Source organism: Littorina saxatilis, linkage group LG7 (genome assembly GCF_037325665.1).
Source record: "Littorina saxatilis isolate snail1 linkage group LG7, US_GU_Lsax_2.0, whole genome shotgun sequence".
Lineage (NCBI taxonomy): Eukaryota > Metazoa > Mollusca > Gastropoda > Littorinimorpha > Littorinidae > Littorina > Littorina saxatilis.
The window spans coordinates 20859948-20886048 of NC_090251.1; the positions used below are offsets into that span (position 1 = coordinate 20859948).

The window sequence follows — 26101 nt, forward strand, 5'->3', positions numbered from 1 at the left end:
TATTGTCATGATGTTCATTTGCTATCATTGGAAAGGGCCTCACTCTTTCTGTGCAGGATCAATGACTTTGAAACTGTGCAGCTATGTTCTTGTCTGAAAAGACCAGGCACAGACGAAAATAATGATTTGTGGACATGCTGTTCTAGAATATTAAATCATGGATTTAGCTTAGCAGTCTATTGTTTTTGGATTTCATGGATTTAGCTCTTCCCAATCTGTTTCTCTCATGGCATCTACTAAATGATCCATTTCTCATTGTCAATGATTTTCCAGTTTTTTTGTTAACCTGTCAAAACTGTTCAATGTTCTTTTCAGATTTTGTCTTGTGACTAAACTGTCCAGGCATTATGTGGAATGCAGGCTTTGATTTGTCTTTGTGTCAGTGTGAGAACTGTGCCATGTTTCAGGACGTAGTGCGCTTGTTGCTGGAGAACGGAGCCAACATCAACGCCAAGAACAACTTCCGCTGTACCCCTATCTACATGTCCATTGAGGGCTTGCAGCGTCGCATCTGTCATGTAAGTATCTGTGCATTTCATTCTGCTCAGTGAATAGTGTTTATGCAATGGCTGAATGATTCTATAACAAGAGCAGATAATGCCTTGCAAGTAGTTTTGATAGGTGATCACTTTATTGACTCTTTTTTGTATAACCATGCCATTCCTGTATTTCTTGTGGATTTTTTTAATATTTTCTTTTGCGAAGAGGGGAAGAAAAGAGCAACTTTATCATGCTTGATCAACTCCAGAACTTCTTCCTTCAGTCTGAGTTGAAATCTTGATTTTTGTGACCAGAGGTCAAATTAAGCTTGCCATTTCATACATTTTTGCACACTATATTAGAGGCAGAAACTAAACTGAGCAAAAAAATTATTGCACCCATTTTCGTACCCCAACTAAAACATTCATTCCCGTGTCATTTTATTCAAACGTTATATGCCATTAAAGGCCCTGCACTTGGCTACCTGGCACACTTTTCGGATCAAAGATTTCTGTTATAGGTATCACGTGACCGCCGCTGAAGTAAGGGTACCCCCAAAATCGACCTGACAAAAACGTAAGGTACCATTTAAAAAATCGACAAAAATTCAGAATAGGCGCAGCTTGGCAACTTTTACATATGAGAAGAAAGAAAAATTGTTTATCTATCCAGAAAAGGTAGTTTTGTTTTGCTATCTTGTGTATATCTTGTGTTATGTCATTTCTACTGATGAAGGTGTGGAACGCATGAGCAGTAGAAAACGAGAGGATTTTGCGTCCATTTTGAGGGGTACTGTGACAAAAAGCGCTGTAGTTCAGCAATGTCTTAATGGATTGATTCGAAACTTTCAGGATCTGAAGTCTACATACTAGACTTATTCTGCGTGACATTGTGGATCACTACAGGTTTGTACTTAGATGTTATGCACTCTTCCGGAAAATGTTTTTAAACCCGTCACAGGTTTGTCAATTTACATACCAAAAATTCATAACTTTGCATGCATACAGACAAATGGTTGTTACAGAAACTGCCAAAGTTTCATTTGAGTATGTCTACTGACGGACATTTGCTAGCCATGTAAACACATGAGACAAAAATGGAACGTTCAGGCTGTTTGCTATTGACAGCGGTTATCGCTGAATGCCTCTCAAAACATGCTGGGGTCACGGATGATTGAACATGGCTGTCGCATTGCAATTCTCCCCCCAAAATTGATCGTGTTTACAGGACTAGGAAAAGTAAACTAGTGATTGTATTTAAATGACACTTTGGCAGTATTTTTAACATTTATTTGTCTGTATGCATGCAAAGTCATGATTTTGTTGGATGTAAACCTTTTAACCTATGACACGTTTTAAAACATTTTTCGGAAGATTGCTTATCATCTCAACAAATACCTGTAACGATGCGAAATTTTACTGGACATACGTCTCGTATATAGACTTCAGATCTTAAAAGTTTCGAATCAATCCATTCAGTCGTTTCTGAAATATAGCGCTTTTTGTCATGGTACCCCTCAAAATGGACGCAAAAACCTCTCGTTTTCTACTGCTCATGCGCTCCACACCTGCATCAGTAGAAATGACATAACACAAGAGATACGCAAGATAACAAAACAAAACAACCTGTTCTGAATAGAAAATTGATTTGGCTTTCTCCTCGTTTTAAATGTTACCAAGTTAAGCCTATTCTGAATTTTTGTCGATTTTTTAAATGGTACTTTACGTTTTTGTCAGGTCAATTTTGGGGGTACCCTTACTTCGGCGGCGGTCACGTGATACCTATAACAGAAATCTTTAATCCGAAAAGTGTGCCAGGTAGCCAAATGCAGGGCCTTTAATGGCATACACAGTTTGAATAAAATGACACGGGAATGAACGTTTTAGTTGGGGTACGAATATGGGTGCAATAATTTTTTTGCTCAGTTTATATTCTGATGTGAAGCTGAAATGTTAAAAAAAATCACATTGGAACAAAGTTAACACGCACAGCTGCAATGATTTTGTCGTGTGAATTCAATACACCAATACGCAGTGACCATAGTGTAAACGTTCCAAATAAAGGATGCACTGTGTATTGCAGCTTCTGATTGAGTGGGGCTGTGACATGCACGGTAAGAACAGCAAGAAGATGACACCGCTGGAGAGTGTGAAGAACGACGAACTCAGACAGTACATAGTTGGTGAGTGGCACCTCTTTACATGGAACACCTTCAAGATAAGTCTTCGACTTAAGTCAGCAGGCAAGCTTTTGGTGACCTCTTTACAGGCTTGATACGTTCGCTCGAGTAAGTCATATTTTGACTTGCTGGGGAGATTTGGAGTATTGTGTGAATAATGCCCTTCTGAGCTTATACAGCCCCACTTTTACTGTGTGAGAAAAACTTGCATCAGTGTGGCTTGTTAGGCCAGTCGGAGTTTCCTGTATTCCATTTTTCAAAATCTTATTAAATTACATATTCTTACCGCAATTCTCATAAATGCATTGACTTCAATCTCACATGCTCGATGTCGAAACACTACTCAAATTACCTGCCCTTGAAAGGTGGTAACCAAGCTAAAAAACAGACGCCATAGCCGTTGCTATGCCCTGAACCCACTTGGTCACCCATAACCCCCCCGCGCACCACGTGAGCGCCGGCATCCGGAATAATCATTCTCGACTTTCGACGACACACGTCAGACGTGCGGAATTCGACTGCTCACTTGGCTTTCCCTAGCCGTCTTTGTGACGATACGGGCTTGGGGGGGCTTTTACCTGTTCGCCTTTCTTTTGGTGAGACCTGTCCTTTTTATTGAATTGAATTGTTGTTTGTTAGCTGCTTGTTTACAGCCGCTTCAGAAATTTACTTTTCTGGTGGACTACGATTTTCGGCCATTTACAAGATGGCCGATAGCAAGCAGTAACTTAGTGCGAGGCAGGAAGTGAATAAGGCTGCTAGCCCTATTTAGAAACCTCTGTGCGGGTCGTCGACCCTTTGAGTAGTACTTCTTTTGTAGTAGCTATTCGTGCGGATAAGGTTTCGTTTTTTCTTCCCAGCCCGCCTCTCCTCTTAAGGAGAACCAGTCAGTGTCTTCCACTTTCGGGGGACTTAACGATGAAATATGTGTTTATTTCTCAGCTGTTTCAGGCACGATCGGCCCGCCCACTGTGGCGGCGTACTCCTTGGCAGCTTCGCATCATGGTCTGGTGCAAATGGCCAGTTCGGTTCAGCCCTTTTTTGCCTCTGGTGGCTCTGGGTTGTTCGCGAGCACCCTCTCCTTTCAGGAGGGGGGGCCTGCTCCCTACCTGCCTCTGACCACTCTGATTACCTCCGGTATTTCTCGGTGCGTTGGGGGATGGGGGGGGGGTGTTCCTGCTTCGCACCGTGGTCTGGTGCAAATGGCCAGTTCGGTTCAGCCCTTTCTGCCTCTGGTAGTACTGGGTTGTTCACGAGTACTCTCACCGTAGGGAGAGGGTGCCTGCTCCCCGCCTGTCTCTGCCCGCTCTCCTTGCTTTTAGCACAGCTGAGTCGGGCATGCAGCCCCCTTACCGTTTGGAAGGGGGAGTGGGGGGGCACGGTAAGTCACAGCCTGGGCTGGTTCCCACTCTGCCTCAATGGGGGCAGGGGGCTGTGTCAGTGGCCCACCCTTTCCCGCCCTCCGGGCAGGATCGGGTGGAGGCTGTGGCGGCGGCCCACCCTTTCCCGCCCTCTGGGCAGGATCGGGTGGGCGCTGTTGGACTGTCTTCTCAGTCTATGCCTCTATTGTCCTTGCCCGGCAACCGCCCCCCTCCCCCCTCGGGGTGGGTGGGCGGTGGGGCTACAGGACTCCAGCAGGTGGACGGGTGGGGGCGGCCGTATTCGGTCTCGTCTCTCACTCCGTCTTACCCCTCTCGGGGTTGTTTTTCTGCTGTGACGGGCCATCTCCCTCCCCACGCGGGTGTCGGGGTGGCTCAAACTAGTCAGACTGGTTTTGTTGACTGGGGCCAGCCTCCCGCACAGCGGTTGGGGAACAATGGGCCTGTCTCGGCTTTGTTCAGTGCCCCCGTCCACCCTCCTTCTCGGCAGGGTGCTGTGCCGGCTGTCTACTCCTCTTCCCCTTTGGGGCTGGGGAGTGGTGGTGGTTGGCATGTGGGGCGGAGCACGCTTTTCATTCCCCAGTCTCCCCTCCTTTGTGCGGTGACACAATGGATGGTGGGGAGTGGTGGTGGTTGGCAAGTGGGGCGGAGCACGCTTTTGATTCCCCAGTCCCCCTTCCTTTGTGCGGTGACACAATGAATGGTGGGGACTCGGATTCTTCTGAGGAAGAGGAAGAGTGTGTAGCTTTGCCTATTGTGTTTAGGCAGGCTATGAGGAAAGCGGCTTCTGTGGCAGCGGTTTATTTCCCGGAGGGGGTGGTGGATTCAGACCAAGGTGTCTCTTTCCCCCCTTCTGCTGCGGATGACTTTCAGCCTTAGCGGGTGGACTCACAATCTTTTTGATTTGTAGAGTCTCCCGCCGTGGCTTACCACATGTCACAACTTTTGGCCAGGCATGCTCCTCAGGGGAGCGGTCTTTCGCCTACTCCTTGCCGCTGTTGCATGCGCATGGTCCAGCGCCTCCTTCTGCTAAGCCCGTGGCTGGCTTCAAGTGCCCAGACCATTTCTTTTTCTCCATTGGTGCAGAAGACGGTGGACTGGAGCGTCAAGTCTAGGAATTTTATTCAGACTTTGGCTTTGCCAAGGGCAACGTTCCCGATTCTGTTGGAGTTTGTTGCCTTGTTGCCCAAACAACCCTCAGCAAAAGAGGGAGGTCGACTCTGATTCTTCTCTCCCCTCTCTGGAGGAGATGGGTAGGCTTAATCTGTCAGACCTCTTCTTTGCGCTCGGACGCTTCTCTAGCTAAAGGGAAAGCTCACAGCGGGCGGGCTTGGCTGTCCACTCTCGGCTTTGTCTGGTATAACAAAGAAAAGCTCACAGCGGGCGGGCTTGACTGACCGGTCTCGGTTTTGTCTCGTATCCCCGTTCGCCCTCCTTCTCGGCAGGGCGCTGTACCAAATACCCACCCCTCTCCCCCCTCGGGGCAGGTTAGCGGTGTGGTTTGTTGGGCAGACAAAGCTCGCTTTCACTCGCACTCTTGGCATGTATATCAATTGGAGTTTTAGTGCGCTGCCTCCCCCGTCTCCCCGCCTTGGTGTTTTGACGCAGCGGCGGGTGGGGATTAGGACTCCGTTGTGCAGGAGGAAGAGTGGTAGCGCTGCCTACTGCTGGTAGGCTCGCTATGCAAAAGCAGCTGTTGGGGTAGCTTAATATTTCCCGGAATGGGTGGAGGATTCAGAGCATGGTGTCTCTCTTCCCCCCTCTGCCGCGGATGACCTTAAGTCTACGGGCTGACTCGCAATCTTTTTGATTTGTTGGGTCTCCTGTGATTGCCTACCTCATGTCGCAGCTTTCGGCTTGACCCGCACCTCAGGGTAGTGGTCTCCAGCCTACACCTTTCCCGCTGCTTCATGCACATGGTCCCACTCCTACTTCTGCTAGCCAGTGGCTGGTTTCTAGGTTCGGGATACTTCGTTCTCACTTTTAGTGCAGAAGAAGATAGTTGGAATGTCAAGTCTCAGAATCTAATCCAGACTTTTTCGTTGCCACGGGCTAGCTTTCCTGTTCCAGCGGAGCTAGTCGTGTTGCTTCACAAACAGACCACAGAGAGAGTGGGTGTTTTGGCAGTGTGCCCACACTGTCTTCACCTGGTGTGATCTCCTTCTTTTTCAAGGGTTCGTTGTCACACCTGCTACAGGAAGGAAGGGACAGGCATTGTTTGGGTTTTTTGTTATACCCTACTCGGAAGCCTCAGTCTTACCCTTCTTTCAAGGTCAAGTAGCAGCGCATTAATGCTCTCCCGGTCACAAAGTGGGGTTTCGATTCAGTGACTCCTCCCTCTCCTCTCTGGAGGAGGTGGGACAGCATGGTTTGGAGTTTTCAGCTTTTGCTGAGATTTTCCTCTGTGCTCTCACACGAGCCTGCCTTATGCGTAATGCAGACAGGAAGTGGCTCCGTTTCTGCTGGAGGCACCAGGTGTTTTCAGTTCAGGGCTCGGCCCTTCAGACTGTTGCTGTCTCCATGGATTTTTATCATGGTGGACAGTCAGTTGGGTGTTCTGATCAGACAGAGAGGTATTCGTCTCTGGGCGTACCTTGGTGGCTGGTTGATCTTGTATCAGAGTCATCAGGTTGCCAGCTGCACATTCAGATCGTGTTGAACCAGACTCTTTTCCTGGGGTTCTCAGTAAACCAGGCAAAATCCGAGCTGTCCCCATCCCAGAGTTTTTCTAGTTCGACACTTTCTCTTGGAAGGTTCGTCCTTCACAGGAGAGAATAGAGCGTCTTTAGGCTCGCTCAGCAGGTCCTCTCAGGGCTTGCACACGGGTTGGGCCTTCTGCATACAGGGCTGGAGTTTGTGCTGTTTGTGTTACAGATCGTGGGTTATGACTCTGGTCTGGGTGCATGAAGCACATAGGTCCTCCACTTTCTCTGTGTATGCCCCTCATTGTGATTTTTTGTCTATTTCTCATTCGGCTCTCTCGTTTTTGTCTGGTCGATTTTGAGGGTACCCTTACTTGACCGGCGGTCACGTGATCCCTGTAAACGAAATATTTAATCCAAAAGGTGATCCTGAAGGTTAAGTGAACGGCCTTAACTGGCAAATACAGTTTTAATTAAATGACACAGGAATTAATGCTTTAATTTGGGTTTGAAATTTGTTGCAATAATTGTTTTGCCAACTTTATGTTTTTGTTTGTTTGTTTGACTAGATTTTCTTATTCATGTTTCTGTTCAGGTCTTTATGAGCACTACTCAGCCATTGTTCCCAAGATTATGAACGGTGACTATGAGGTGCTGGATGAAACGGTGAAAGATCACATTTCTGGCAGACACGAGTTCTCCTGTCTTCGCAGCAGGTAGGGTCTGAAATTTCATTGGACGAATGTGAAGACAAGGACATTTAACAACACTTTGCTGATCATTCAATGCCTTTTCAGTCAAGTTTTATACATTCTCTTTTTGATGAGCCCTTCGGATGAGAAAAATTATCTTAACACACCCTATTACTGGAGATAGTGCTCTATTTTTTACAGTTTACATTTTCCTTATTTTGTATCAGTACAGTTTGCAGACCTATGCTTCACTCTGTGCATCTCTTGCAAGAAGAAAAAGGTGTAGCGGAGAAAGAAACATTTTGGTTACCAGACTTATCTTCACAACTGTATGTTGGCAGGGGTGCAGGGCAGTGACTGGGGAAGAGGGGTGCAGGGCAGTGACTGGGGAAGAGGGGTGCAGGGCAGTGACTGGGGAAGAGGGGTGCAGGGCAGTGACTGGGGAAGAGGGGTGCAATATCTGAACAAGACAAGCTTGTAAGCATGTGAGCTTGGTGATGGCATAATCTGGAATTAACCCAGTAGAAGTGACGTCACAACTGAAAGAAGAGCGACCATATGAGATTCACTCAGTGGAACCGTGAACCTCGAATGGGGCTAAATCGAAAATTTCAGTAATACATTTTCATTTGATAAATATGCTTACCCAACTCTCATATATGCATTGACAACGATTTCACATGCTGGGGGTCGAAAACCCACTCAAAATACCTGCCCTTTTACGGTAGGTAACCAAGTAAAAAAGACGCCATCTGCCGTTGCTATGATACGGCCTTGGTTACCCATCATGCACATCTGCTCACGTGTGCGCTGGCTTCCTGCCGTATGTCATTTGCGACTTCCAAAATCCCTTAGAAATTAAGAAGCTGGGAGGGTATTAACTATGAGATTATTTATTATTGAAATGTTCTATTAAATTACATATTCTTACACAAACTCTCAATAGGCCGTGAAAGGTGAATGTTCGCCTAATAGGCTTGAAGTTTGCTGGTCGATGTGAATGCGTTATATATTGTGTGTAAAAAATTTCTGTTTGTCTGTCTGTACATTTCAAACGGCAGAAATTAATATGTAAAGCGCGGAGAGCACAGTTGTGGTTCGCGCTATATAAGCTCCCCATAATAATAATAATATGCAGATTCCTCCTAAAGGTGGAGGGTACTTACTTATGTCCTAGAGTGAACTTGTCTTGCGGCGACTAACGCGGGCAATGAACTAGACCCATCTAGTCGCATGCAGGAGACATCTCTTAGGTAAAAATTAATAAAGGCGTCTTCTGATCTCCAGTAGGCTGTTTGCATGACCTCGCCTAGGCGACCTGACCGTAAAACAGCCAGAGAAGAAGCCCAGGCCCTGGACTCATGTACCCTTGTCAAGGACAGAGGGGGAACTGTCCCCCCCCCCCTTTTTGACTCACCTCGCTCGATTCAGGTAGCGAACCACCTTTCGCCTTGTGGCTCCAAGGAGGTAAGCCTGCCTGATGAGGGTTGCAACCCACCTTGTGAGTGTCTATTTAGAAATGACTTTCTCACGTTTAGTGTTAAGTGATAAAAACAAGAGCAGCTCTCTGCTCTGATCGGCTTTGTGCGAGCTAGGTAGGAGGTTAAAGCTCTAACCGGACAGTTGGTTAGATCGGGATCCCCTGGAACGAGTATTCTCGTGAGAGGAGGGACTTCAATCACTGGGGGGGGGGATTGACCTGGTTTCTGATTTTTGGCTAGAAATTCGGGCGTGAAATGCAGTGAAACTGACCCGTTTTGTTCAAAGGCTACGTCCTCCGGTAAAACCGAAAGCGCGTGTATTTCGCTGCCCCTGCGGGCTGTCGCCAGGAATAAGAGAAATAGGGTCTTACGAGTTAGGTTGTGTAAACTCGCACCGTGTAGGGGTTCGAACGCCGAAGAACGTAAAAATTCCAATACTAGAAACAAATCCCATGCTGGGACCGGTGTGCACGTCTTAACCTCTTTTAACACGGCCCCCTTGATCACGCCCGCGATGACACCGTGAACGTCAATAGAGCGGCCTGTTTGTTTTTGGGTCGCCGCGATAACTGAGCGCCTGACCTTGTGGCTCCAAGGAGGAAAGGTGGTTCGCTACCTGAATCGAGCGAGGTGAGTTTGAGTTGACCCCGTGCTCATGGCACCACCTTGACCAAGCTGCCCAATGAGAGGCGTAAACTGAGGAAGTGGAAGCCCAGTGGGCCTTTTGCACTAGGTCCAGCGTAAGGTTGGATGCGCCTGAGTTCTGTAGGGCCGTCCTCACAACCTCCATCCGTGAAGGCGGAGGGACTGTGGGGCGTTGTGTGGGATGCCTGTTCTTGGTTGAACCAGGTCTCCTATCACGAGGTTTAGAGGTATGGGGGGGCCTTTGGCCAGACGCAGGAGGTCTGGGTACCAGGGCCGCGCTGGCCACATGGGAGCTACCAGTAGAAGCGCTGACCGTTCCAAGTCCGCTTTCCTCACTACCTTCTTGAGTAGCTGGAAGGGAGGGATTCATAGGCTTGCAGGCCTGTCCACGGGATCTCGAGGGCGTTGCTTTGCCAAGCCTCTGGGTCCGGAAACAGGGACACCAAAATAGGAAGCCTCTTTGAATACCTGGTTGCAAAGAGGTCTATCATAGGTTTCTCTGCTTGGACTCACAGGCGTTGAAGCGCATTGTGTGTTATTGTCCATTCCATGTGCAGGACATGTGAGGACCTGCTCAGTGAGTCGGCCAGGGTGTTGAGCCTGCCGGGGAGATATTTTGCTGAGATGTTGACTTGGTGGAGCTGACACCATTTCAGCATCTCGCATGCCCTGTCTGACAGGGAGAGAGATCTTGCTCCTCCCTGCTTGTTGACATAGGCTGCCACAGTCGTATTGTCCGTATGCAGTAGGACGTGCTTGCCTCTGACAAGTGAGAGGAAGGCTTGCAGGCTGAGAGCCACAGCTTCTAACTCTAGGCGATTGATATGCCATAGGGGTTGCGTCTGTGTCCAAAGCCCGGAGACTGTGTGATTGCCCATGTGTGCACGTCGGCCACTTTCTGGGTGGCTAGCCGAAAGTCCAACGGCAGAGCTGTGCAGTTGTCTTCCTCCTCAAAGGAGTCCGAGTCCCTGAGCGCGGAAGCAGTGTCTTGCCACTCTGGCGGGGAGTCGGGTGCGCCACCGCATTCTAACCCTTGTTGTTCTAGCTGAACAGGCTGGAAGGGGTAGGTATGCTCAGTTGTTGCAAGGGGCCTACCATACTCCACATGCTGAGAAAGCGTGTCACCTCTATCATGCCTCGAAGGCGGAAGAGGGTGAGTGGTAAACACAGCGTCCTGCCTGACAGGCGGGGGAGAGGGGGTACGTGACACACCGTGCAAAGGTCGCTCGTATTCCCCATGCTGAGACAGCGATGTTTCATTCCCACCCCTATCGCGCCTCTGGGGCGGAAGGGTGTGGGTAGATGAAGCAGCCTCTTGCTTAAAAAGCGGGAGGGAGGGGGTACGTGGCCAAGCCTGAACCGGCCGCCCGTTTTCCCCGTGCTGCGAAAGCCGTAGTACAGTCTCAGCTCTAGCTGTGTCCTGCCCAAAAGGCGGGAGTGGGGGGGGTATGGCACGCCGCCTGAAAAGGCTGTCCATCCGCCCAATACTGCGACTGCAGTAGCCCAGCTTCACGCCAGTCGTGCACTGTGGGCAGAAAGGGGTTGGTAGCTGTCACAGCCTCCCCCATAGAAGGGGGAAGTGAGGGGGTATGTAGCGAAGCCTGGAAAGGCCGCCCTTGACTGAGGCCGTGACCCCTCCCCTAGAGGGTGGGATGTGGTTCTGCCGGCAATCCGGTCCTCGCCACGTAGGCCCATACCAGTCCACTCACCTTGCGCCCCCCATCCCCCCTCCCGTAGGTAGGGGGGCTGCATGACCGACTCCACTGTGCGAACACTAGATTGAGTTGCGAGAGGCAGGTAGCGAGCAGACCTGGCCGCCTCCCGAGGGAGGGGGCACTGCCTCTTAGAACAGTCAACTCCGCACAAGGCGAGAGATTGAGGCCCTAGAGGTTGGTCAAAAGCGCCGGTATCCCCTTTTGTTTACGCTTACCTAAAGGGGAAGCCTCTTGTCTTGGCGATCCAGTGTGGAACGCCCCCGGGCCAGAGCGAACATCCGTCGCCGTCTCTGTGGAGGAAGGCAATACATACGCTAAAGAGCTACAATTCCCTACAGAGGGGGTAAATGCCGAGGCGGCGACGCGTGCGTCAAGCTGCCTAGCGATAAGTTCCACCATTTCAGAACGCAGCGAACTTACCGTGTCTTCTTTAGAAGGTGTGGATGAAGCGGGCTGGGAAGACAGAGAAGGGCTAGAAGAAGGGATGGTAACCAGACAACATGTATTGGTTGCGGGATTTTCCTCCTTTTTACATTTAGTCAAGTTTTGACTAAATGTTTTAGCGTAGAGGGGGGAATCGAGACGAGGGTCGTGGTGTATGTGTGTCTCTGTGTGTGTGTGTGTGTGTGTGTGTGTGTAGAGCGATTCAGAGAAAACTACTGGACCGATCTTCATGAAACTTGACATGAGAGATCCTGAGTATGGTATCTCCAGACGTTTTTTTTCATTTTTTTGATAAATGTCTTTGATGACGTCATATCCAGCTTTTCGTGAAAGTTGAGGCGGCACTGTCACGCTCTCATTTTTTAACCAAATTGGTTGACATTTTGGTCAAGTAATCTTCGACGAAGCCCGGACTTTGGTATTGCATTTCAGCTTGGAGGCTTAAAAATTAATTAATGAGTTTGCTCATTAAAGTTGTCATTAAAATCGATTTTTCGCAAACAGATTTAAAATTGATTGCATCGTATTCTTCATCACATTCTGAATCTAAAAATATATACATATGTTATGTTTACTCTTAAAATGTGATCACAATTAACGAAAATAGATTAATTAGTCTTACGATTAAAATTTAAGAAATCGATCCAAAAAGGATTTCATCTTATTCTTTATCATTTTCTGATTCCAAAAACATATAGATATGATAGGTTGTATTCAAAACAATCTCAGAAAGTTAACAAGTATACAGAAAAGCGCGCTTTCCTGCTTAGCACAATAAGCTACCGCGCTATTCTGGCGTGTTAGTTTCACTGCGTTTTGCACGTGGGAGGTGAGCGATTTCCTTCTCGCGGGGATTGACGAAGCTGTACTGTCTTGGTGAAAAAATACAGTGCGTTCAGTTTCATTCCATGAGTTCGACAGCTTGACTAAATGTAGTTATTTCGCCTTACGCGACTTGTTAGCTTTACCCTTCTTTCCTTTCTTGGGTGTGCTAGCGTCTTTAGACTCCCCCTGCCTCACACAAGGCTTCTGTTTATCTTTATCCATGTCGGCCTTGCAAAGACAACAAGTCACTGAACAAAAGAAAAATCTTTTCTAGGAACTCCTTCCGCAGAAGTTACAGGTTATAAATGAATTGAAACGATCTCACCGTTAATCTGGCGAGAAAACGAGCAGGTACGAAGCTTCAAGGCCGGTTGTCCTCAAGACAGCGGCCTCTGATTGCCTGAGTGTAAGAATTCGTCCGTCCTATCCTCGTGGGGTCGAAGTCGCAAAGGACATACAGCAGGAAGCCGATGCACATGTGAGCAGATGTGCATGATGGGTAACCAAGGCCGTATCATAGCAACGGCAGACAGCGTCTTTTTTACTTGGTTACCTCCCTTAAAAGGGCAGGTATTTTGAGTGGGTTTTCGACCCCTAGCATGTGAAATCGTTGTCAATGCATATATGAGAGTTGGTGTAAGAATATGTAATTTAATCGGGTTATTGCCCTTTACCCACTGTTGTATACCTGCATGTATTCTTGTCTTGCAGGTGTATCAATGGGAGCACACTGCTGCACACAGCCAGCTACTATGGTTACCAGGCCATCGTCAAGGACCTGCTGCAGCTGCGTGTGGATGTTGACCTGAGGGACTACAAGGGGGCCACCCCCCTGCACCGCGCCAAGGACCTGGAGACACTGCAGGTGTGTGGCTTGTCTCTGTCTGCTGACTGGCCAACACTTCTCTCCAGTCATTTCACATTGGTATTAGTAAGGACCTGGAGACACTGCAGGTGTGTGGTAATGTCTCTGTCTGCTAACTGGCCAACACTTTTCTCCAGTCATTTCACATTGGTATTAGTAAGGACCCGGAGACACTGCAGGTATGTGGCTCCTGTCTGTCTGCTTACTGGCAAACACTTCTCACCAGTCATTTCACATTGGTTTTAGTAAGAGAGCAACTTCTGGCCAGTCATTTAAAGTTGTTATATGTATTACTAAGAGCGTTTTGTGTGTGTTTGTCATCAACATGTATCAACCACTTTCCCAGAGCTTTTATGTCAGCTGTTTTGGATGAGAGGTGGGAATGGAGAGTGAAGCTGTTTTGGATGAGAGGTGGGAATGGAGAGTGAAGGGGGGCCTCTCTAAAGGTTATGGGGTGTGGGTTTTGATAATAGTCTAAATATTGCTTAAAGGCACAGTAAGCCTCCCGTAAACCATCACAGAGCTCCCCGAGCGTCTACATATAGTACAAGCATACTTCCATTTGAACGCTCACCGAACGGGAACATCCTGGCTGCTTTCTGTCGAGCGTGAGAAATGTTCAAAGAATTTATATTCGTGGACTTGGTCCTCAACAACAATGGCGCCTCGTTTTTGTGCTGGACGGCTGTTATGAATACCGGAATTCACGCCCGGACAGTAAGCCTCCCGTAAACCATCACAGATACTGTCAGGCTTTTACACACAGTACAATTAATCACCCTTCCATTTGAACGCTCACCAAACGGGAACATCCTAGGTGCCCTACGTAAAGAGCGAGCAATTTTTAAAGAATTAATTTAAATTACATATCTTTACCCAACTCACATATAGCAATTAACCCTAGTTTAGTGCTGGTAACGCTGCACGCGTCCCCTTGGTAACAAGGGAGACCACTCTAAAAAAGAGTGACCAATCCCATAAGGCCAGACCAATAACCGGTCCGACTTCCGTATGCGTGCGCATACGCCACCATTTGTATCATTCCATACTCAGCGGTCTAGTGAACTGGTCGCTCTCGATGTACGCTCCGGCTGTTTTGCAGCTTTTCACCTGAGTCTTCGACTTGGGCTTCGCCCCTTGGTTGCCGCCTAGCTGTTTTCACCTTTACCTTTGCTGTGTGGTGAGATCTTTCTGTTTTTGGAACTTTAGCGACGTTTTTGTCGCTTGTTTGAACTTGTAAAATTTTTCAGTGAAATTTTTTGTGAGTTCTTTTGCCATGGCTGAGGCCGCGCTTAGAGATAGCGGCAAGAGGAGAAGTAGTTCGAGACAGGTACCTGATGCTACTCCTACTAAGGAAGGTTCGAAGAAGAATAAGGGCGCAGGACGTTCCGCGTCTGTATCTTCAGAGCCGTCTTCCGTTAAATCTCCTGTTTTGACAGATAAACATGCAACCCCCGGTCATACTACTTTAACGTCAGAAGATGTTAGTTGTTTGGGGGTAGCCCCTACTCAGTCCAGCTCTCCTCTTTGCCCTGGTTTAGCGGCCACGGACGTGGCCTCGTTGTTATTGACACTTAGCGCGCAGGTTTCTAAGTTAGCGTCAGAATTGTCCTCTACTCGGGAGGAATTGCGTTCTCTCCCTTCCGGTGTTACAGATGCTGTCTCTCTAGCCAAGATCCGGCCATCTCCTTCAGCTACTTCGACTTCCGCTCAGGCTTCAGCGACCGTGACTTGGGCTGATGTCCATGCCTCGCCGGCCGGTGGGGTGCGCATGGTGTCTCTGTTGAACACGCCGACTCTTGACAAAGGTATGTCGACGCCACAAGTACCTAGGTTTTCTAGCGAAAGTGGTGTGCGAGCTCAGGAGGCAGTAAAGCGCTACACTAGCCTTGAAAGTCCCGATGAGCAGCGAAAGGATGTTGGGCTCCGACCCTCTCTCTTTGAGAATTTCGGGGAGTCTCTTCGTCCTCTTCCGCCCGGTGGGCAGGAAGTAGTCAGTCAAGCTGGCGCTTGGGTGGACCAGGGGTGTCCGTCTGAGGGTCAGCTTCCTGAATGCGATTTTGAGCATGAAGGAGTGACTGACAAGGGTGCTGCCTCTGTGGTAGAGGACTCCCAACCGAACGTGCCCTTTAGGCTGCCAGTCGCGGTGGCGATGGCAGCCGAAGCGGCATTCAGGTACTTCCCGGAAGGGGTGGTTGCGAATAAGAATAAGCTTCCTCCACCCCTTTCGGCTTTTGACGATTTCCGGATTGTGAAGGAACAGAAAACTTGCTTCCGTTTCCGGGAATCGTCAACCATTGCCTATGAAATGGCAAGCGTGTTGGGGGGGAGACGTAAGCCGGCGGTGCCTCTGTTGTCTCAACATGGCGAGGTCCCGGAAGACGTTATCCCGTGGCTGGCTAAGCCTGGGGTTCGAGCTGTTTCCGGTCCTACGAAGTTCAGACTGAACCCACAGCCACTCAACCTCATTGACTCCTTCGCTCTGCCTTCGGGCGTACTTCCGGTGACTCCGGAACTCGCTGCGTTAAGAGAAGACGCTTACGGGAAGGATAGGGCGGTCCCTTACACTGAGTCTTCCCTTGCGGCCTTGGAGGAGACTGGGAGATCTTTGCTAGAACTCACCTCTGTGTCTGAGTCTTTGCAGAGATCACTGTCCAGATCTATTGCCTCTTCGCTCGATCCCTTTGAATTTCGCTTCGATGCGTCGCCGGCAGATGCTACTATTTTCCTGACAACTCTGGCTAGGATAACCAGGGAGCAGATGGCTTTGTCCGCCAGGCTGTATACACACGCAGTGCACTCCAGAAGATCAGCCTTTTTGACAGGGTCCAGGCTTAGGGACAATGCCACCGTGGAGAGTTTGAAGATCTCGCCCTTCTCGGAGGGGTCGCTGTTGGGGCAAGCTTCCCTTGACGCTCTCCAGAGGGAGACACAGGATGCGCGTGATGTTGCGATCGCTCGTATCGCTTTGCAGGGTGTGCCTAAACCTCAGAGCAAGCCGCAGACGCAGTTTCAGCCTTCAGGCAAGCCTCAGACTTCCTCGTCTGGCGGCGGGAAGGCCCAGAAACAGTCTTTCGCCTCAAGGGGTAGAGGCCGTGGTGCGCCCTACCCTAAGAGGGGCCAATCGTTCGGAGGTTCCAGGGGGTCGGGGCGCAAGCCCCACCCCCAATGAAACCCCCCCGAACAGCACATCCTGGTAGCCCCCGCGCTTGTTGTAGCGGGCGGCCCGTCCAGGGCCCTCACTTCCTGGCTGCAACTAGTGGGCAGCAAGTGGGTTACCGGGATAGTGCGTTCGAGGTTCCGGCTTCTCTGGTCGGGGCAGAAGGCTCCCCTGTCCAGGATAATTCCGCCCTGCAGGGCGCCAAAGGATTTGGAGGCAAGAGAGGCTGTCCAAAAGGAGGTCACTGCTCTTCTACTCAAGGGAGCGATAGAAGAGGTCTTGGATCCACGGTCTCCGGGGTTTTACGGCAGACTTTTCGTAGTGCCGAAAGCCTCGGGGGCGTGGAGACCTGTGCTAGATCTTTCTCCCCTGAACAAGTTCCTGCGGGAGATCAAGTTCACCATGGAAACTCCATCCTCAGTTCGGGAGGCTCTGCGTCCGGGGGATTGGGCGACGTCTGTCGATTTAACAGACGCCTACTTTCACGTCCTTATACATGTTCTGGACAGGAAGTGGCTTCGCTTTCCTTGGGGCGACAAAGTATACCAATTCAGGGCTCTGCCGTTCGGCTTGTCGCTAGCCCCTTGGGTGTTCACGATGATTGTCAGACAGCTTTGCGCTCTGGTGAGAAAGGAGGGCATCCGTCTCAGAGCTTACCTGGACGATTGGTTAATCCTCCACCAGGACAGGGAATTTTGCGAGGCCCATACGCAGAGAGTTCTAAGCCAGGCTGCTCAGCTAGGCTTCTCTGTCAATCTGACAAAATCGGAGCTAGAACCATCCCAGAAGTTTTCGTACTTGGGCATGGAGTTCGACACTCTTTGCTGGTGTGTCCGTCCGTCTCAGAGAAGGATAGACAAGCTTCAGGACCAGATTCGCTCTCTTTACGGAGAGAATCATGCCAGTGCACGGGTGTTGACTTCGGTTCTGGGTCAAATGGAGTCGATGGCGACTCTCATTCCACTGGGCAGGGTCCGCAAGAGGCCGTTTCAGGCCGCCCTGCAGTCAAGGTGGGGTCAGTCATCCCAGGGCTGGGACTGGCAGATCGCACTGGGGACTTGGTTTCTGCGGACCACGAGTGTGTGGCTTCTTCCGGATTTGTTTCAGGGAGTCCCCATTGTTCGCCCACCACCGGAGAGAGAGCTGTTTACAGATGCCTCTCTGACCGGGTGGGGAGCTCATCTGGACGAGCACATGGTGTCGGGGATGTGGGACTCGGCTCAGTCCTCCCTCCACATCAACGTGCTGGAGTTGGAGGCCGTCTCCTTGGCCCTCCTAGCGTTCAAGCCTTTTCTGGAGGGCAAGCATGTCAGACTCCACACGGACAACATGTCCGTGGCGTCGTACGTGAACAAACAGGGGGGGACGCGGTCTCCAAGTCTTTCCGGAATTGCATGCCGCATTTTGACTTGGTGCAACTCCCAGCACATTCTGTTGTCAGCCGTGTATTTGAAAGGCAGCTTGAACGTCCTGGCCGACACTCAACTCAACTCAACTCAACTCAAATTTATTAATCCATATGGAAATTATGTTGTAACAATACTCATTTCCAATCAAAAGAATAAGAATGCATACTAAACACAGTCTCACTAACGCAAACAGTCATCCGTCAAGTCAAGTCTGCCAACTCACAACTCACTCACACAACAACAGCAACAGCAATACAAATTAACAAAAACCATAATTCCAATAACAGAAAGACGTCCAAGAGTCCACCTCCACATCCACGCACACACAAGGTTTACAAAGCACCACATGTCGACTAGAACACCGCACATTTGGGCTACGGTAATACAGTTACTAAAGATACATACATTACAGATAACCCAGCAACAGAGTACAGTAATAATTATGACAGAGAAACATGATAGAGGCCTCTAACATGTGATTGGTTGAAAGCATGGATAGCTCTGGGAACAAAAGAATTGCGGAAACGTGACGTTCTAGCAACCATAGCCCTCAGTCTACCACTCCTGTCAATGCGTCGAGAGTCAAATTCAGGTTTCAGTGGGTGTGTCTCGTCAGCCAAAATTGAGGTCAGTCGGTCAGTCAGTCGTCTCTGGCAAACTGATTCAATGGTCTCTTGCTTCCTGCCTACAACAGATCCAGCCTTCTTGACTAGCTTTTCTAGCCTGTCACTGAGCAGAGGGGACAAGGTGGTTCACTCGGAGTGGACTCTCTCCCACCAGTCCTTGCATCGTCTTTGGTTGCAGATCGACAAACCCATGATAGATCTTTTTGCAACGAGATTTTCAGCGAGACTCCCTCGCTTTGTATCCCCCTTCCCAGATCCTCTGGCTTGGAAGGTGAATGCCTTGGAACTGGACTGGACGAATCTGTCAGCCTACGCTTTCCCTCCGTTCTGCCTTCTGGGAAAGGTCCTCAGAAAAGTCGACATGGAGAGACCAGCGCTGGTTCTGGTCGCCCCGCTGTGGCCAAGCCAGCACTGGTTTCCCGACTTACTGCGTCTAGCAGTGCGGCCCCCAATCCCTCTAGGCGTGAAAAGGGGAGATCTCGTGCAGCCTCGGTCAGGCATCCCGCACGAGAATCCCCGGGCGTTGAGCCTTCACGCCTGGATTCTGTCAGAGGCGCTTTGCTTAAGGCAGGGGCCTCCACTTCTACCCTGAAATTCGTTCAACATGCCCACAGGGAGTCTACCGCGTCGGTTTACTCCTCCCACTGGGCAGCCTGGTCTAGGTGGTGCTCTCTCAACGGGGTTAGGCCCCTTTCACCTAGATCAATGCAGGTAGCTAACCACCTCTCTTGGTTGGCAGAGCAGGGAGCTTCTCCTTTGTCGCTGCGGGTTCGGAGGTCTGCAATCTCCTCAACACTTTTACAGCTTGGACACAAGATTTCGCTTGGCGGAGTTATCGCTAGTGTCATTAAGGGGGCCTCCCTTTCAGCGGCTCGTTCTAAGTCGCCTCTCCCCGCGTGGGATTTATTGTTGGTTTTGCGTTTTTTGGCCTCGGAAGAGTTCGAGCCTATTTCTTCAGCCAGTTTGGCTAATTTGACGCGCAAGGCCGTATTTCTAACTTTGCTCGCTACTTCTAGAAGAGGTAGCGAGGTGCATGCTTTGTCAGGTTTAGAGAAGGACATTTCGTATGAGAAGGATGGTTCCATTTCGCTTAAGTTTATACCTGGCTTCCTCGCGAAGAATCAGAAACCCGGTCAGTTGTCTCCCGTCTTGCACATCCCACCCTTGAGCAAGATTTTGGCTCCTGGAGATCCCGACATTGTAAATTGCCCTGTGAGAACGCTCAGTTGTTACCTGTCTCGAACACGGCATCTTCGATCGAAAAGTCAAAAACTCCTTTTCATATCTCTAAACACGGCTAGGTGTAAGGATATAGCGAAGGTGACTCTAACCAAATGGATCTCCATGGTGATCAGGAGAGCTTATGCCTGGTGGCAGTCTCAATCTGGCGACGTTAGAGCGGTCTTGCCTCTCACTTCAGCTAGAACGCACGAGGCAAGGGCTTGGGCTTCCTCCTTTGCAGTCCTTCGGTCTGGCAGACTAACCGAAGTCCTGGAATCTGCATACTGGCGCTCTGAGGATGTCTTCCTCAATTTCTACCTCAGGGATGTCTCTTCTTTGAGGCAGGACGGCAGTTCTGCGCTACCTTCCATGGTGGCGGCAGGACAAGTCCTACATGCTTAAGTTTTGGTAAGTACCCACCACCTATAGTAGCAATCTGCTATATGTGAGTTGGGTAAAGATATGTAATTTAACTCTTACCAGTTCGCTCCCTTGCCCATCGTAAGCAAGCTTACGATGCCCCCCCTGTAGTTTTCCACTGACCAATTATCTAATTATATATTTTTTTTTTATTTTTTTTTTACATTGGATGGGTCGGACAGTGGATAAACTCATATTTAAGACACATTTTATGACTGAAACAAGCTGGGTTTTTGTTATAAGTTAGTGATAGAAATGCATTATTAGGCAAAAGAATAAAAAAAAGTCTGTTAACGGTAACATAGGCCAAAAAAATAGGGTCGGTAGGTCGGGACTTTTTTGTTTTAATTTTTTTTATTTCCCCAAAACATATTTTTAAGTTATTTTGCCAAAAAACAAAGCCCCCTTTTTTCTTTTTTTTTCAAATTTTTTTTTTCCAAATTTTTTTTTTTCAATTTTTTTTTTCAAATTTTTTTTCAAATTTTTTTTTTTTCAATTTTTTTTTTTTACCAAATGCCAAACAAAAGTCTAGGGTCGCGCGAAAAAATAGGGTCAGTCAGGATACCGTAAACAGAATATTTTTTTTGGGGGGGCCTTAGGCATGAAACGTCCAACTTTGAAATTTGGGTGGGGGTATTCAGGTGACAATAACTTTTTTGTTTATCAGCAAAACTCTATAAAACTTTGCTATGTTATGTAAAATGAATGCCCAAACAGACTAGTTAGCAGCATATCTAAAATAAACTGAACACAAAAAAAATTTCTTCTTTGTGTTTGTCACGTGTTCCAAAAAATGGGCGTACAAATTTCAACAAAAATCATGTTGTCACCCCCATAAAATTTTTACCTTTAAAGATAGCACAATTCTCTTTGCAAATATGAAAAGCTTATTCATTTTCCTTTCATTTGATATAAAACTTTCTATATTTCATTTAGAATATGACCCCAGATAGCCACTCGGCAAGTAGGCACCAACAGCACTGTAAAATATGCCCTAAAACCCCCGAACTGGTAAGAGTTAAATCCAAAATTTTAGTAATAAATTTTCATTTAATTAATATACTTACCCAACTCACATCGTTTAATCCCTCCCGCCTCCCCGCTGTGGTGGTATTTGGGACTAAAAAAGTAGTGAGTTGGGCTTCGTTGGAATGATACAAATGGCGGCATATGCGCACGCATACGGAAGTCGGACTGGTTATTGGTCTGGCCTTATGGGATTGGTCACTCTTTTTTAGAGTGGTCTCCCTTGTTACCAAGGGGACGCGTGCAGCGTTACCAGCACTAAACTAGGGTTAATTGCTATATGTGAGTTGGGTAAGTATATTAATTAAATGAAAATTTATTACTAAAATTTTGGATTTTGCAGATTGTCTCGAACACTTTTTGGACCCATCCTGAACTCAGGTCAAACATGAGTTACTTCCCTTCAGGTCTCATTCTATCGATGTAAACTGGCGATAGCCGTGAATCGATGATTATCAAAATGTTTTTGGACTGTGGTGCGTTTTTGCGCTAGACCTAACTTTTAAAATCTAAATAATAAATTGACAGCTTGTTACACAAACATTCTTTAATCATAAAAGAATTCTTTTTTCATCAAGACAAGATCAGTACAATTCGAAGTTGTGAAAGTTTGAAAAAAGAAAAGCCCGGAAGCGGGGTCACGCAAGGGTCGTAGCAGACGACGGTTTATCAGTGCATATCGCCGTTCTTCTCAACAGTCAAAAGCCATCGCTAGAGTTCTTGTGAACCACAGCCGTTTGTTTCCTGCATAAAAACGTGCTATTGTAAATAAGCTCACATCGAGTCGCATTCAAATGACAAACTGACGACTACATTGTGAAAAAGGGAAACTGGATCACACGGGTTCACGATGGCTCAGGGGTAAGATAAACCACGCAAAAATAAATTCTTTGAAAATTGTTCGCTCTTTACGGAGGGCACCTAGGATGTTCTCAATCGGTGAGTGTTTAAATGAAAGGGTGTTTGTACTGTGTGTAAAAGCCTGACCGTATCTGTGATGGTTTACGGGAGGCTTACTGTGCCTTCAACCAACGAAATGTTTACAGTCAAACTTTATTTATTATGAGATAGAAATGTCCTGATTCTGTGCTGTCTGTTTTCCCTCTGTATCCATTTCCTGGTGACAGTATCACTTCATCACTTTGGGTTAAACAATGTTTTATTAAATCAAACATGATACAGTAATACAACAATAAACAATAGGGACACGAACTCAAGCGAACGTTTATATTATGCGCCCTACGTAGTAGGAAAATAACACAAATATGTCGGACAAACATTACTTATAAACTGTGGAACTATCTAGATGAAAAGCATGGTTAAAGCAAACCAGAAAGAAAAAGAAAAAGCTAGCAGGAGGAAGAGGGGGGAGGGTGGAGGTGGGAGGAAAGAACGGTAGGTACATATAAAAGATGAAGGTGGTTAGCGCATACAAAAAAGAATATACATGGTACATTATAAACTATAACCCTGTGGCAAATAAGCAGTAGCTCGCTAAATATATATTTGAAAAATGCATATAAAATAAAGGTTGTTGGCATGAATATGCGTACTGAGTCAAATCAACAAAAACGACCAAATTCACAGATAAACGATTGGACACTTTCAAAAATAAGCTTGTTGGTGCGGAGAGAAAGGTTTTCGCTACCATTTAACAATATTTCAACATGTCTGTAATTTACAGGTAGTGCATTTATTGTAGACAGGCAAGCATCTACGTACAAAGGGCAATGTGTCAAATAATGGTCAGCTGTTTCGTTCAGGTAGCCGCAAGCGCACTGTGGATTTCCCTCTGAGTGGCGTTTGCACAGGTCAGAATTCAAATTACTCATGTTTAGGTGTATTCTGCAGTGATGAATCTCTTCCAGTCTTTTACCACAGTAATAATAGGCAGGTACGTTATAATCAGGAATAGTTAAATAGCGTTTGAAATCGCTGATTGAGTTAGTTGTTTTGATGTTGTCTGGCAAGTTGTTCCACAGGACAGTATGGTATAAAAGATCGATGGTATAATTCAGTTTTGCACGTGGGGACTCTTCTTTCTAATGGTCTTCTTCGATGATAGGGGTTAACATCAGAAGTTTGTAAGCTGCTTGTTCCATCTTAACAGTGTATGATTGTGTGTGTGATTTGTTCAGGTGCTGCTAGACGATGGAGCGGCGATCAACGCGGAGGACTCTGAGGGCAACACACCGCTGCATGTGAAGAGTTATGGGGAGACGGACCGACCGTCAGAGCTGGAGTGCATGGAGCTGCTGCTGGTCAGGGAGGCTGTGCTCACCAAGCGCAACAACAGGGTCAGGCTGTGCTCGCTCCCTACTCGCCACCTCTTTTATGCTATCATTGTTTGTGCATCCCTCCATCCAGCTGTCTCTGCAAAGTACTCTGATTATGTAGCCCTTTTTTTTTACAATCAAGTTCTTCAAAAGACTTGTGGTGTTTTACGATCAGATTCCGTGTATACGAGGGGTAATCTGTTGTTTTTTTGGCATTTCTTTGCTGCTGCACAGTTTAGTTTTTAGGCTCAGTGACATAAAGTTTCCCTGTGTTCCCTTTGAGCTGAAACCACAGGCACAAAAATATATGTCATAATACTTTTTCTACTCCCCCCCCCCCCCCCCAAAACATGTGAGGTAATTATTACCAATTAATGATGACATTCTGTATGCTGATGTGTGTGCAGGGCCTGTTGGCGATGCACTGCTGCGCGATGCAGGGCCGTATGGACGTGATGCAGCTGATGCGACAGTACGACCCCAAGGACACCATCGTGGCCACGCTCAACAGTGAGGAGGACCGCTCGCCCCCCTCCCTCCTCCACCTGGCCATTGCCAATGACTTCATTGACTGTGCACAGTGGTTAGTCCTACTTCACTCATCTTTTCTGCTGGTTACAAACACTCAAATAGGATTGTTGTGTGTATGGGTTTGCCTGTATTCTGCTAACCTAGCAGTGATAACTCCTTGGGGAGATGTAACAAGATGTCATTTCCTGAAATATCATTGTTGACTTTAGCAAAAGAAGAACTGGGGCAAGAAATACATGTATGAATGGTTTTTGTAATATCATTCAAGGTGACTGCATTGGACTGCTTGGACACAGTAGTGTTAGTATGAGTTATTTCTAATATGCTGACTGTTAGCAAATGATAACAGGCATGTCGAGAAAAAAAATATCAAGCATGAGCCTTTTAGGCAAATGCTGATATCGTTTGTGAGACATGACTGTTGTCATTTGCTAACAGTCCGCATATTAGAAATAACGGTTTTATTACCGTTTAATTCGACCAAAACAAATTTTGAAGCGACCCCGCGAATTAGACAGAACAGCCGCAATGGGAACTGGAGCGCTCCTACCTGATTATGCCTGTCAGTCAAAGAATTCTCGTGACCTGGGTCAGTCAATCAGAGTAATACTCCTGACGTGATGAATATTCACAGATCAAATGCGTTTGACACACAACAATCTCACAAGATAAACCATGTTCAACATGCGTTTCGGTTGCTTCGCTTTTTCTTGTTGAATAGAGAGCGACAGATTTAGAACCGACTCAAGACGGATGGGAAATGACGTAAAGATACATTTGACGTAACGCGAGTGACGCAATTTCACTTGATTTTCCGAACTTAGGTTATTTAGATTTCAAGTGAGCGGGTCGGCATTTCACACTCAGAGGATGGGCGGTACCTTGCTGTTCCGTAAAGCACCCACCGACAAAACTCGCTTTTCGGTATTTTTTTAGATAAAGAGAGTATTATTATCTGACAGCATTTGAAGTGTCATTCTGTAGAATAAATCACGCTGATATTGTTGATTTACATTTTTACTTTGTTTTGTCAATTTTAAGTTAGATATACAAAAAGGGTCCCTGCCTGAACGTTATAACATTTAACAGGTCACCTAGAATCCGTCCTGATTGGTCAAAAAGCCATATGGGGCACTGAATTGGTAATAATAATTCTTGTTAATATGTGGTTACTTATAATGAATAATTTATATGGAAAACAATGCTATGAAATCATGTACTAATTGTCATCTTAGTTTTTTTCCTTTCATTTTAATCACATCAGACATTTGACATTCTGTAGGCATTTCTTGCACATCTCAGACTTTTGTTTCACTTTCTTCTTGCTGGTGTTGAGGAGGGAGGGGACAGTTTGTTGAATGTAAAATTAACCAACTAGAGCCCATGTATTGAATGTAAATTAACCGACTGAAACTCTGTTACAGGCTGGTGAATAGTGGGTTTCATTTCAAAGATAAGGAGCCAGACATTTTACTGCGACGAATCTTGACAGAACAAATCAAAATGTAAGTACATTTACAAGTAGGTGAGCTGTTGAAAACGTGCTGTTTCATCATACTGTTTGTTCAGCAGAAATTACTGACAGAATGTTTTTGGTACCGTACTTTCCGGGTTACAAGGCGCTACAGCGCATAAGGCGCACCCCCTTCTTTTTAAACAAAATTGTAATCCAGTCACCCATTGGGCGCAGGGGGCCGATAGGGCGCACCAAAATTAAAAAAGTATACCGGTAACAAACGGTCGAAGAATGAAAATAAGCCGCACATCAAAGGAAGAATACAGAGTGGAAATATGTGTGCTCTGTGTGTGCAGGGAGATCAAAGGCAGGTCCATTGTGATAGCTGGGTTGCCTTGTTTAGACACTGACCTTCTTCCCAGGGGTCAATGACCCAGTTTTTGCTATGAGAGGTGTTTCCCCTGTCATAGATCTGAGAGAGGAAACACTTCCTGCACCGGGGTCAGTGACCGAGTTTAACCTATGGGGCGGTCTCTTTGATGTCTTGAGAGGAAACTTGGCCAGGGTAGTACCTAGTAGCTGAAACATGCATTATCACAAGTTGTTTGACTGGTACTCAGGCGGTCTCT

The 26101-nt window shown here is 47.3% G+C and overlaps 1 protein-coding gene across 2 annotated transcripts in view; it reads left to right on the plus strand.

Moving 5' to 3' along the window:
• LOC138970883 (uncharacterized) overlaps positions 1-26101 on the plus strand; it is a 77367-nt gene that overhangs the window by 36641 nt on the left and 14625 nt on the right. For both annotated transcript variants that reach the window (XM_070343455.1, XM_070343456.1), the window contains exons 16-22: positions 408-518; positions 2563-2662; positions 7276-7396; positions 13194-13347; positions 23348-23506; positions 23893-24068; positions 25441-25521. In XM_070343455.1, the coding sequence (XP_070199556.1) occupies positions 408-518; positions 2563-2662; positions 7276-7396; positions 13194-13347; positions 23348-23506; positions 23893-24068; positions 25441-25521 (902 nt within the window). The remainder of the gene's footprint in view (positions 1-407; positions 519-2562; positions 2663-7275; positions 7397-13193; positions 13348-23347; positions 23507-23892; positions 24069-25440; positions 25522-26101) is intronic.